We start from the raw sequence: 14,300 nt of genomic DNA on the forward strand, positions 1-14,300 counted from the left end.
AATGTGTCTGATTTGGATCCTCAGCGCGCACCACTTTAAACTTCGCTCCACTCGCAAGCGCAACCGGTGAAAAAGAACACTATTATTCGATGTGAAAAAAACACCTTTGTTGGATCGATTAAAAACTTGTCCGATCTGCTTGCGAGTTGTCGAACCAGTCAAAAGCAAACTGGTTCGACAACTCGCAAGCAGATCGGACAAGTTTTTAATCGATCCAACAAAGGTGTTTTTTTCACATCGAATAATAGTGTTCTTTTTCACCGGTTGCGCTTGCGAGTGGAGCGAAGTTTAAAGCCCCTTGATTGTGGTGAAATTTTCGAAGAAAGTTGAGCTCTTTTGACACTAGTCGTGCTGCGACTTTTCTCATGCGCCACACAGTCTGATAAGTGAATTGATCTATTTACGTACAAAAATCAAAACAAACGAAACAAACTTCTCTTCTCTCACAAACATTATTACCCCATTTTTACACGTGGTTTTACCTATACTACTACAATGCTTACCTTCCACCTTCACCTTAAGGTTGCGAAATGGCCTTTCTTAGGGCTTCATAATAAAGTGAGAAAGCATTTTCATATATTTTCCCTTAAATCGTCTTTTACAAAACATTTACAAAGTTCAAGGCAAGCAAAGTTTTCTGTTTTTAACAAACTGAAGAGAGCTTTATTTAATTTGATCCGTTTGTATGTACGTGTGTATCTTTATAACTTTGGCTGTCCCACATTAATAGAAATTTGACCCCCTTCCTGTTGACCGATTGATCTGAAATTTGGAACACACCTTTATCTATGCAGCGTGTTAATTTTGTTAAATTATACTATAAAAATGATGAAAAGCTGGCAAATGTTTTTCGAGCATTACGGACGGATTTTGGTCGTCATGGACGGCCTACAGAGCACACAATCGCTAATGTAGTGCGTAAATTCGAACAAACTGGATCCGTAGCGGATATTGTGAAACCTGTGCATCATCGTAATGTGCGTTCGGCCGAAAATATTGCTGCTGTTGCTGCCAGTGTGGAGGATGACCCGAATGTTTCGATTCCACGGCGTGCTCAGCAATTGGGCTTGTCAAACACATCATTGTGGCGAATTTTGCATTTGGACTTGCACCTACATCCATATAAAGTCCAACTGGTACAAAAATTAGAGCGTGGTGACCATGGAATGCGTCGGGCATACGTCGATTGGGTGAACGAACAACAGCAGCAAAATGCTGAATTTTCGCATCAAATTTTCTTCAGCGATGAGACACATTTCGAGCTCGGTCGCTATGTGAATACCCAAAATTTCCGTATATGGGGCTCAGAAAATCCACACGTGATTGTTGAGAGGCCATTGCATCCGCCAAAAGTCACTGTTTGGTGCGCATTATGGTCTGGTGGAGTCATCGGGCCGTATTTCTTTGAAAATGAGGACGGCGAGACGGTAACTGTGAAGGGTGAGCGCTATGGCCGCATGTTAACCGATTTTTTTGCCACAAATTGAAGATATGGATACGGATGACATGTGGTTTCAGCAGGACGGCGCCACGTGCCACACAACACGATCGAACATGGCCATATTGCGAACGAAATTTGAGGGACGCATAATTTCGCGTTTTGGTGATGCCAATTGGCCGTCCAGATCATGCGATTTGAACCCGCTAGACTTTTTTTTGTGGGGTTATGCGAAAGACCGTGTCTATGCCAACTCTCCGCAAACTCTCGAACATTTGAAAGACAACATTCGTGAAGTTATGACTGAGATACCGCCCCATATGTGCCGAAAAGTCATCGATGTACGGTGTGCGAGGAAGCCCTAGGTGGACATTTGAATGATGTTGTATTTCACACATAATGGCATAAACCAAACTTTAATTTGAAATAAAAGTTTCATCGAAATTCGAATTCTAAGTGTGTTTTATTTCAATTTACGTTCGGAATTTAAAGTTGGAAAACCCTGTATAACTTGGCGAAGAAAAAATGTAAATTTTGGTCATGTTGGAGCTTACGTCTAGCATGCATATCTTGGCAGTGTTTTTTTTTTTTATCTGTGTCTATCTGTCACGTCTCGTTTTCCATCACCATCATTATTTTACATAACGGAAATAAATTCGATGTAGATTAACAATACGACTGAGGATAACATTTTAAACTCACAAACTCACAGTAAGGTTCTAGTTCTATTCTCTTTAAACAACTCAACTCTATGAATTCATCAAACCCTCGTGCAACAACTGGCAACACTAGCATCCCGATGGACGTTTTTTTCCTCTTTCCACCAACTTAACAGATTGCTTACATCAATTCAAATATCTATTTTCAAGCCAATAAAAAAGGATTCATTAGACCACAAATAAATACACAGAGAGAGAGCGAGCCAAAAATGTTCCTATGGGACGTCCAGTTCAACTCGGAGTTCACGCTACCTTCGAATACTTGGCTGCGACTATTTTTGGATCTTCAAATAGCGTGCGATGGCCTTTCGAGCGCGCGGTTAAACACCGAGGAAAAGGACACTACAGACATTGGAACACAGTCCCGAAGGGACGATGTTCCACCTCGCTGTATAACACCTTCGAAAGTTGAATGTCATTCGGTGATATCCCGATTGGCGGTGGGATGGAGGGGCGCCTCGAGGAAAACATGCGGCGATGGAATGAGATAGAACTAACCGGGATTAGGGGGGGGGGGGGGGGGGGGTAAACCAAGAAACCAAAAAGCAAACGAAATGAGCGCACGGAAGGCGTTAGAGAGAGAGAGAGATAGAGCAAACTGCAGTAGGAAAATGTATTCGAGCATCATTCGAGGCCATCCCGAGTCGCGCTTACCTTTGGTAGTCCTAAATCCCTGATTGATGGCACGGGTTGTCCGTTCGGCGGCCCGATAAATGCGCCAGTAGAAGAACAGCATCACGAACATCGGTATGTAGAAGGAACCGAGGGCCGAGTAGACGACGTAACCGGCGTCGTTTGTCAGCTCGCAGGTCCACGGACAGGGCGGATTCGGACCCGCTTCCACCCCGCCGCCAATTGCGGTAATAATGGTCGACGATGACGATGATGATGACACGTATGAGGATGAAGACGACGACGACAATGAGGATAAGGAATTAGCTGGCGGCGGCGTTACCGACACCAGCGTGTGATTTCCATACTGATATATTAGGTTCTCTTTCACCTGTGAAAGAGTATAAGAACACAAACAGTTGGATTAGACGGCAGGCTATAATTGATTCAAAAGCAATGAACTGTAAATTGGTATACCATTCGTTGTTCTGAATATTCATTATCGAATTACACTGGAAAACCTCGGTCCCGACAGCGCGGGTTCAGATAATTGTATTATCTCCAAAATTACCCGGGAGAGGTAAAAATCGAGTTCACGTCTCCTATCTTGGAAGGTTATCCACCGCTGAAAAACCAAAAAGTTGAGAAGTGCTTCGTGGAAGGACTTTTCCCACTTTGTGCCGCCCATTTTAGCCCTGTCGATGATGATTGAATTCCACGATGAGACCTCTCGAGAGGATTCCTTCTCGCCCCCCTTCTTTCTTACGGAGCGAATCAGAAGTACTTTGCATTTTTATCTTCCATCTCCCCCCTCGAAGCGTTGTACTTAACCGAGATTATGATCTTGTTCAATATTCCATCCAATGGGGATGAGATCATTCTCAATATTCTTCGAGTGGGGCACATGAAAACCAAGCTCCAATCGGCGAGACCCACTCTCGTATTGACGTTTTCCTATTCCGTCGCAGCGACCGTCGAAGGAGGAAAATTCAAATGACTCCATGCATAATTGATTCCTCTTGCGATTGCTCAAGCAATTAGGGGTCACTTTCGGGGAACCCATCCCGCATTGAATGGCTTTGATTGGAAGCGGCGGGTTGGGGGTTCACTTAATTCCAATCTTGTCCCCCCAGCCTAGCGAACGCTCGGTCTTTCGGTCTTCCTTCACCGCGCAAATATTGACTTCGAGCACCGATTGGAGCCGAGACAAAGTCCGTGGCAAAGGTCACAACTTTTCCATCGAACTGAACTCATCGGAAACAATCACACTAATTGTGGAGAAACAAAAAAAAACTGTAACCGAAACGGATCGCTTTGCACTTTCCCACAGGGATTACCTTCTTTTTGGCGCTTGGTCCTAGTGGAAATCAGAGCAATACGCGAAATATTGCCCGATGTGTTTCTTTTTTTCGTTTCTTCTCATAGTAACTGCGGATTGGCCGTTACGGTTGATTGGATCTTTGCTGAAGTGTTTATCCCGCAGTAAATAATTCCATCCTAAACCGTTCGATAGTCGAAATCATGAGTGTTGATTTTGAACAGCATTCACGGGCACACTATCCAAGTGAGAAAAAAATGTTTTGCAATCCATGAGCACCTCTTTCAATCTGAGGAATACTTCGTTGTTGGTTATGGCGTTCCATTCCATAAGAGATATGGAATCAATCAGCTACGAAGACCCTCTTGGAACACACTCTCGCCCGGTGCAGTTTTGGTTCGAAGGCGGAGCTTAAGTTGCAATGTTTTCTCTTCTCTCTTGTGTCTTTAATGTCAGTGCAAGTACTACACTACGCATGCGTTTCGCATGTTCACTTCGAAGCGAATATTTTGATCCGCACGACAGCAGATCAACGACTGACAGTCGTTTAATTTTCTCACTGCAATACTTGCAAGATTGCAGGATAATGTTTAAAAATCTGTAAAAAAATATCCTCTGCCCGTTTCAAAAATTGATGAAACATTACGAAAGTTCATGATCGAATTGTTGACGATAGGGTACGAATTTTTTTTGTTCAATGCACTTCCTCATCACTTCGGATTTTATTTGAGAATTAATCGGGAATTTAGCAGTCAACACGAACTCGGTTACAGGCGACTATATATTTGCACTTCCTAAGTATGGTGTACTCCCCGTGATGACGGGCGAGACAGATACTGCTGACTTGATGCTGGCTTGTTGACTTGAGAATGAAAAGCGAATTGATTGATTTTATTTTATTTTATAGAGGCTTTAAACTACAAAATTTATTCACCCCTAGCCTTGAAAAAGGACTATTAGATGAATGACGAATTTCATGCCAACTCATCTTAGGAGTTGACAGCACCATCTCAGATAGCAGTGAAACGTTGTGGGTGTAAAGACATGCGTCATTTAAGAAACTTTGTATACTTGAATTGTTCGAAATCGAGTTAGACTACTTTTTGGAAAAAGCCAAATTTTTTTACTTAATTTTTTACAAAAATTTATAACTTAAAAACTATGATACCTACAAAATTCTTGTCAAAAAATAAAATGTAGGAAGTTGTTTAAATTTTTATAAAAAAAATACCAAAAATTTTTTGGAAAAAATTTCGCTGACAAAAAAGTTATTTAAAAAAATATAAATTTGGTTTTTCTCAAAAACGTATTTTTGTAACTTTCCAAAAATATATATATATATGAATAGCACTTACGATTTCCAACAAGTCGTCCATACATCGGAAGAAGAGCACTTTTACAGAGAAAAAGTATTTCGAACAACAAATTTTTCATATTTTTTTTGAAAAAAATACAACTAATCCTAATTTTATTTAAAGTCAAGATAGCGATATAATGTTTTCGACAAAGTTTTGAATCATATTAAAATATTAACTTTTGTCGAAGACATCAACTTTCTATCTTTTATAGTTTTTGGAATATAAGTCATTTTTGTATGAAGACTCCTGAAAAAAATAATGTTTTGCTCGTAACATTTTTGTGTGTAAATTCTGACGTTTGACATGTTCTTGGCATGTTTCTAAATAGAGAAAAGTTAGCAGAGCATTTAAAATGCGATAATTTATACATAAAAATGTAACGAATTGAACATTAATAGTATTTTTTTCAAAGAAAAACATGAAAAAGTTGTTGTTCAAAAAACTTTTTCCATGTAAATGTGCCCATCGTTAGATGTATGAAAAACTTGTTAGAAATTTTAAAGGCTATTTATATCTATTTTTTAAGATTTTTTTTGAGAAAAATGAATTTGAGAAATATGTTTTTGAGAAAAATGAATTTTAATTTTAAAATATATTTTTTTTTTCAATGAAATTTTTTTCCAAAAAATTCTTTGGTAATTTTTATTGAAAACCAAAATAATTTTCATACATTCCATTCTTTGACTAAAACTTTGTGCCCATCTTCCAATGTATGGTCAAATTGTTGGAAATTTTAAGGGCTATTCATTTATATATTTTTGGGATTTAAAAAAAATACGTTTTTGAGAAAAATGAATTTTAGTTTTTAGAACTTATAACTTTTTTGTCAGCGAAATTTTTTTTCCAAAAAATTTTAGGCATTTTTTTGTGCAAATTTAAACAATTTCCTACATTTCATCCTTTGACATGAATTTTTTAGGTATCATAGTTTTTATGTTATAAATTTTTGGAAAAAAAACAAAAAAAAAAATTGTTTTCCTCTTCCTCTTCCTCTTCCTCTTCCTCTTCCTCTTCCTCTTCCTCTTCCTCTTCCTCTTCCTCTTCCTCTTCCTCTTCCTCTTCCTCTTCCTCTTCCTCTTCCTCTTCCTCTTCCTCTTCCTCTGCCTTCTAGGCCGGGAATCGAATCAGCAACATCTGGCGTTATAAAATAAATAGTTTAATAATTTTAAGATTTTTGGATTTCATATTTCTCAATAATTTACATACAATATTCACAATATTGACTTGGAATCTACAAAAAAAACGGATTTTGAATTCCACGTTATTCGATGATTTATTTAGGATTTTCGATTTGAATGTTTTTGATTTGAGATTTTAGACTTTGGTTTTGGTTATTTTAGATGTTTGGAATTCAAGATTTGGATTTAAGTTATGATTTAAAATTCAATATGTTTTAGATTTTAGATTTTTATATTTCTGGATATTTTATTTTCGGAATTCGAATACCTTGTTTTTGAATTCTTTATACGTTTAAAAGTTTTTATTTGTAAAATTTTTGGATTTTTTGTTTTTTTTAATTTTTTTTTTCAGTATATTAGGGTTTTTGGATTTCAAGTTTTTATTTTCAGTTTTTCAGTTTTTATTTTTTTCAGGTTTTTAATTTATTTTAATTTGTAACATCTGGATTGTGTATTCAATTATTTGGATTCAAAGTTTTGGACCGAGATTTTATAATTTATTCTATTAGACTATTTGGGATTCTTGAACGTTGATTTTTTTTTATTATTATGATGGATTTACGATTTTTTTAATTTTAGATTTATGAATTAATTTTAAATTTTAAAAATTTGTAAATATTATCTACACTGATTTCGTTGAACGGAGGATTTCACATTTTCAAGTTTTGAATTTTAGATTTCAGGAATATAAGGTCTTGATTCTGGATTTTTATTTGTTAGAAATTTTTTTTGATCAAGTTCTCAAGTTCTAAAGAACCGATTTATTTTCAGTTTGTATGTATTTTGATTTTGTTCATTTTTTAATCGCCTTATTTTACCAGATTGTAACTTTTCCAATGCGGAATAATTTTTTATCCGTTAAGTTTTTTGTAGATTAATAAACAATTTAAAATTTTTGGCTTTTTTACTCTACAAAGTTTAATTTTTTTGGACTTAAGAGTTTGAAATAATTTTATTTTAGTCATATTGAGTTTAGCAATCGGATTTTTAATAGTTTAATTTTTAATTTTTTAGTTGAAATTGGATTATTGTAGGATGTAGGATTTCAGACCTTCAGATTTTTTTTTATTCTGAATTTTTGGTTTGTTAAATTTCTGAGATTTAAATTTAAGAATATTGAATTCTAGATTTTTGCAATAATTTCTATTCTATTTGAAATATTTCAAAATGTATTATTCTGAATTTTATTAAATTTTTGTTTTCTGCATTTTTTTTATTTGCATTTCATGTTTTTGGATTCTATTATTTTAAAATTTTTGGATTCTAGATTTTTATATTTTGAACTTTGGATTCGGAATTTCGGATTGTTTGGAGCTGAAGGTATTGCTGTTTTAGATTTTTGGAGGTATTTACAGATTAATTTTTTATTTAAGAATTTCGGGATTTCATTATTTTAATATTTGATTTACATTTTTAGAATTCTTAATTTCAGAATTATGGTTCATTGAATTTAAACATCTTTATTTTAATTATTTTAGAGATTTGTAGATCTTTGGATTCAAATTTTTGAACTTTAGACTTTGAATTCTGGATTTTAATTATTTTTTTTAAGTTTCCTTACTTTTTTATTTTATTGGATTGGATTCTAGATCGTTGTTTTTTATATTTTTCGGATTTTTTATGTTTATGTTATTTCGGAAATTTATGTTTTTTTTAATACGTGATTCGAGATTAATAAATTTAATTTTTTTTATCTTTAACTGGATTGAATTGATGATTTTTAAGGTATTAAATTTTGGGAACACAGTCTTTTGTTTCTAAATTTTTGATTGTTGAATGTTTTATAGTTTAGATTATCGGATTTTAAACTCTTGTGCCTTGATTTTAGGAATCTCAATTTCTAAGTTTCAGATTCAACATTTCCGGGTTATGTTTCTAGATATTTGGATTTATTTTGTTAAATTTTTTCATATATTTTCAAACATTGATTACTGAAATTCTAACTTCCAATACATATTTGAACTTGATATTTTACTTTTTTTTTTTTTGGGTTGAAGATTTTAAAATGGAGTTTTGTTGGTTTTCAGATTTAAGTTTCTTGAATCTTGAATTCTGAATTTTTCAACATAAATTGTTGGACCAGAATATCGGAATAAATTTCATTCATCTTAGATTTTTAGTTCATTTTAACTTTGTTTTTTTTTACTTCTGGGTTTTTGATTCTAGAGTTTATGATTTAAATTTTCAGACTTAAGATTTTGGATTCGAAAATTTTGTATTTATTTTAAACTCAAAATTTTAGCATTTTGATTTCAGGTTGTTCATTCTTAGATTGTTGTCATAAATCAAATAAAATTATTGATTTGATTTGAGTTTAGATTATTGCATTTTAAATTTTTGAAAGAGAGATTTTTTTATTCTAATTTTTGTTTTTTCAAATGTTTGGACTTGAACTTTTGATTTTGGTATTTTGGTTTTTAAATCCCTTTTTCGAATTCAGACTTTCAGATTTATATTTTTTAACTTCAGGTTTTATATGCTATTATGACATTCGGGTTCATTATATTTTTTTATAAACAGAATTAAAAAAAAAATTATAGTTTATAAAATAGACTTCTTTTAAAACTATATTTTATTTTGAATTTTATTGAATTTCTGATTACCGGATTGATTTATAGACTTTATTGGATATTGGACTTTTAGATTTAAATTATTCGGTTTGTAATTCTTTGGTTTTCTTTTTAGTTTTTAGATTTGTGGATTTTAGATTTAGCATTATAAGATTAATGATTTCTAGTTTTTTCTGTATTCAGCTTTTAAATTATTAAAATTTTTGCATTTTATATCCCAGATTATAAATCATTTTCATTTTTTTCTCCATTTTTGTAGTTTTTAGTTTTGGTCGATTGTTGATTTTCGGAATTTTTATTGAAATTTCTAAATTTATTTTATGATTTTATGACTAGACTTTTGTATTCTAGATTTTTTTTTTCATTTTTCCGATTTTCAGATTTTGAAATTTTGAGGTTAAAAATTCTTAGATTTCAATTTTCAGATTTTTGGATACAGGGCGGACTCGATTCTATACAAACTCCGATTCATTTTCACTGTATACGTATGTGGTTTTCAAAACTTTTGTTATTTTCTTAATTTGGACTTATGTCCAAATTCAATTTTTGATTTATACTTGATTCGTGTTTTATTGGTCTTTAGATTGTTGAATTTTAGTTCTTTCTCTACATTTTTTGTTTTAGATTTTTTTCAAGATATATGTATTTCATATATGTATTTCATAATTTAGATTTTAGTTTTTCAGATTTTTTTACTCTCGATTTTATCGGATAAGAGACCTTAGATAAGAAATGTTAGGCTTTTAGATTTTCGGAACATGGATTTTTTTATTTTTTATTTTCAATTTTTCTTGATTATAGAATTTTGGAATAATTTTTTTTTTTCATTTTTTTTATCATCGAAAATTTTAACGAATTCCTGACTTTTACATTTTTGGCTTTCAAATATCTATTGATTCTAGATTTTTGAAACAAACTTTTTTCGATGCTCGACTTTAGGTTGTTAAAGTTTTGGTATTTTAGATTTTAAAATATGAAATTTTGGAACTTAAGATATTTGGATTATCTTTTTCACATTTAAGATTCTAATTGTCTATATATATTTTTTTTGATTTTTGGATTCTAGACTATAGATTTCTGGATTTATTATTTTTAATTGCAGAATTTAGGGATTCCATCATTTTGATGTCAGATTTTTCAATTTTAATTTTTTTTTTTAAATTTTGGTTTCTTTCAATTATTGATTATATTGTATTTTTGATTTTTAGATTTGGGAGTTTTGAATTTATATTTTAGGTTTTCAACATTTTTCAACTTGAACTTTTGGATTCAATTAGAATCCTGTTTTTTCTGTTTTATATTTTTTTAGATTTTGGATTGTTCGTTTTTTGGTTGGGATTATAATATTTTTTTTTTCAATCATTGGTTTTATTTTTTCCATATTTTGATTTGGGATTTTTGGATTTTACCTTCGAACCTTCGAATTTATATGACGGTACTTGAGAAATTATATGCTAGATATTTCGATATTTTTTATTTTAGACTTCATTTTAACTATACTCTATTTTGATTTTTGTTGGATTGGAAATTGGAAATTTTTGTATTACCGATTTTTGGTTTTGAAATTTTTTGAATTTCAGATTATTGGATTTTAAATTGTTGAATTTTAAAATTTATATTCCTGAATTTTAGGATTTTTGTATGCTGATCTTGTGTAAGTAATTTTTTTAGATTTTGGATTGTTCGTTTTTCGGTAAGGACTATAATTGATTTGATTAATTTTTTTTTCCATATTTTGATTTGGGATTTTTGGATTTTACCTTCGAACTTTCGAATTTATATTATGGACTTGAGGAATTATAAGCTAGGTATTTCGATATTTTTTATTTTAGACTTCGAGATTTTACATTTTTGAATTTAAATTTTTTGGATCACCGATTTTTGGTTTTAAAAATTTTTAAATTTTAGATTATTGGATTTTAAATTGTTGAATTTTAAAATTTAAATTTCTGAATTTTAGGGTTTTTGTATGCCAGTCTTGTGGAATTTTTTTCTTCCTAATTTAATATGTTTGTATTTTAATTTTTTTGGTTTAAGATATTTGGATTACAAATTTTCGTTATCATTGATTTTTGAACTTTATTGAATGTTGGATTTTGATTATTTGGATTGTCTATTTTTTAGTTTTTAGATTTATGGATTTTAGATTTTACATTTTTGATTTATAATCTGTTTTCCGTATTCAGTTTTTAGATTATTGTATTACAAATTTTTGATTTCTAGGTTCAAAACTTCAATTTTTTTTTTGGTTTTTTATTTGGTCGATAATTGATGTTTGGAATTTTATTGGATTTTGATTTTTCTTTTGGATTCTGGTTTTATGCAATTTCAAGTTTTGATAAAAATAGTTATCTCGATTTATCATTCGGAACATGCTGCGAAATGTAGATTTGCACGATAATATACCCTATGCAAAATATTAGCTAATTCGAACTTAATTTATTAGTGTCACAGGCGTTAAAATTTGAGTTTTTTTGAAAAACGAAAGATCACCGAAAATCAGGGTTTTCAAAAAAAATATTTTTGCCAAATGTCTTGAAATTGCATTACTCGTCGAGATTTACTGTTATTCCGACAAAAAATTTGGTCAAAAAAATATTTTTTTTGTCACTGATCGTTTTCATCCGATGAGTCGATTTTTGACAAAAAAAAATTGTTTGAAATAACTGTAAATCTCGACGTGTCATGCAATTTTAAGGCATTTGGCATCAAAAAAAACAATTGAAAACCCCGATTTCTGGTGATTTTTTGGTATTCAAAAAACTCAAATTTTAACGTCTGCAATAAATGAAGTTCGAATGAGCTAATATTTTGCATAGGGTATATTATCGTGCACATCAACATTTAGCAACAATACGCAACATACGTTTCGTCTGGTATTCCGATAAATAAAACTATGTCCCAGAGTGTCGAATTTTGATGAAAAAAATTGTTTTCGAGATGACAGTAGATCTCGACGTTTCATGCAATTTTAGGACATTTGGCATCAAAATTTATATTTGGAAATCCCCGATTTCCTTTACTCCCCCTTGAGTGATTTTCCGATTTTTAAAAAAACTCAAACATTGACTGCTTTGTGCTACTCTCCCTTGAGTCCGATTGAGCTGATATTTTGCATAGGGTGTTTTTTCGAGGTGGTGAACATTTTGTATAGGGTAACTTTTTGAAATTTTAAGGTCGATTTTTTTCCCATGCATTCATTGGCACCCTAGTGTACACCTTGTGTACACCATGTGAGCTGCTGCTAGACCCATGCCTGAATGTATAATCTAAACACACAACATTTAAAATATAATACTACAAACATAGAACAGTCTGATTGTGTTGACTATCCGAGTGAATCAAGACTGAAATTGTGTCTTTTTTTCTCTCTCTCTATGTTTGAAGAAGGTCAATAAGAAAATCAAAACCTCATCAAATCCAAGCTTTTATAAAGGCAATTCGAATGATTTGAGTGCGATCAACCGACACGGAAGAGGAACGACAACTGACGGTTTGCCGAAGCAAACGCACTATCCATTGTGTATGCCTCTTTTTCTTTTTTCGCTTGTGTATGGTGGTGCACGATAGTCAGCTAAGATTGGTTTCGCAATGGTATTGGTATTTAAAAAATTGTGCCTCATCGTTACCATAGGTGCTCCTTTTTGACCGCAGTGTTGGAGGAGCACAGGCGGCTAGTGCCAATCAACAAATCAGAACGTGAAATTTTCGTTTAAATAGCGCTTTACATTTATTGAATAGAGTAATGAACCAGTTTTTGCTTGTGTGGAATATTTCAATAATGGCCGAAATATCTCATATGTTTTATAAAAGGTGGTATAAGTTTTTTTGAATGAACACTCCGCCAACAGCAATCAGAATCGAATGAAGAAACTCATGAAAGACTGAAAACTGCAGACTAAACGATAATCAATACTTACTTTCTGCTCCTTCCACCCGACCAGCGGCGGAAAGCAGATCACAAAGGACAACACCCACAGCCCGGCGATGAGCGACTTGGCCCGCCCGGTAGACATGATGCTCGGGTAGGTTACGGGACGCGTGACGGCCACGTAGCGATCCAGGGAAATTGCACACAGATTCAGTATTGAGGCGGTGCACATCCAGACATCGACGGCCAGCCATACGCGGCACCACACGTCTCCGAAAATCCATACCTGCAAGGGAAAAGAAAACAGAAACAGAGATATAAAGAAAATGTCTTCAGTTTCAGTGGTAAATGGAGTTGATTCACCGCAGCGTGAAATTCCATTATCTCCCCCTCCAAACTCATCAATTTGTGCTGCCGAAAATGTGCGCTCGAATTGTGTCGAATCATCTCACAGCCAAATGCCATCATTACGATAACATGCGAACATCCCATCCTCCTACTCCTCCTCCTCCCCTCAATCCATCCTAGTTGCAATTCTCTCCGAGAGCTTCAACAAATCTGGATTACCTTATAAATTGGCTTCATTACGGGGTAAACCCGAAAATTCCACCCGACGAAGGTTTTTCGAAATCCTTTCTTCGTTCCACATTTGAACCCACGCCTTTTTCTTTCGATCGAGGGATTTGCCTGTCGGACAGAAATGTGTTTGTGTGTGTTTGCAACAAATTGCACGTTTTGTTCCTTTTTTTTTTGACGTGGGACTACGTCTAACCGGAATATATGGAGGGTAAAATGAAAACCTAAACACAGAACATGCAGGAAAAAATGAAAGATTTCGAATGCTTATAGCTCGAACATTTCGTACTGGATAGGAGAGATGTTTGCATCACTTGATAGGGAATATTTCTACGCATCTATCGCAACTAACAAAATGTTGTTTTTCATTAGATAAACAATTGAAAAACTGTAAAATATTAGGCGTTATCTAAACGCCCTAACTGCATCGTTTTGATTGGCCCGATTTACGGTTTCCCTAACACAGCCATCAAAACCAAGCAGCCTTGGGGAAATCGGCATTGCAAATACATGAAAGTAGGGGGACTTTTGTTCTCATCGAAAAATGTTCCCTAACACAGACTTTAAAACCAAGCAGCGAAATCGGCATTGCAAACACACGAAAGAGCCTAGAGGCGAGTGAACTGAAAAGTTTAAACCCTCTTAAAGCCAAAAAGAAGA

At 33.3% G+C, this 14,300-nt stretch overlaps 1 protein-coding gene across 4 annotated transcripts in view; it reads right to left on the reverse strand.

Annotated features, from left to right (window-relative positions):
- The window catches only part of LOC129762074 (octopamine receptor Oamb), a 336,413-nt gene that overhangs the window by 95,006 nt on the left and 227,107 nt on the right, over positions 1-14,300 (reverse strand). For all 4 annotated transcript variants that reach the window (XM_055760061.1, XM_055760060.1, XM_055760059.1 and 1 more), the window contains exons 5-6: positions 13,114-13,350; positions 2,812-3,160 (exon numbers count right to left, since the gene is read on the reverse strand). In XM_055760061.1, the coding sequence (XP_055616036.1) occupies positions 2,812-3,160; positions 13,114-13,350 (586 nt within the window). The remainder of the gene's footprint in view (positions 1-2,811; positions 3,161-13,113; positions 13,351-14,300) is intronic.

The sequence above is a fragment of the Toxorhynchites rutilus genome, chromosome 1 (assembly GCF_029784135.1).
Source record: "Toxorhynchites rutilus septentrionalis strain SRP chromosome 1, ASM2978413v1, whole genome shotgun sequence".
Taxonomy (NCBI): domain Eukaryota; kingdom Metazoa; phylum Arthropoda; class Insecta; order Diptera; family Culicidae; genus Toxorhynchites; species Toxorhynchites rutilus.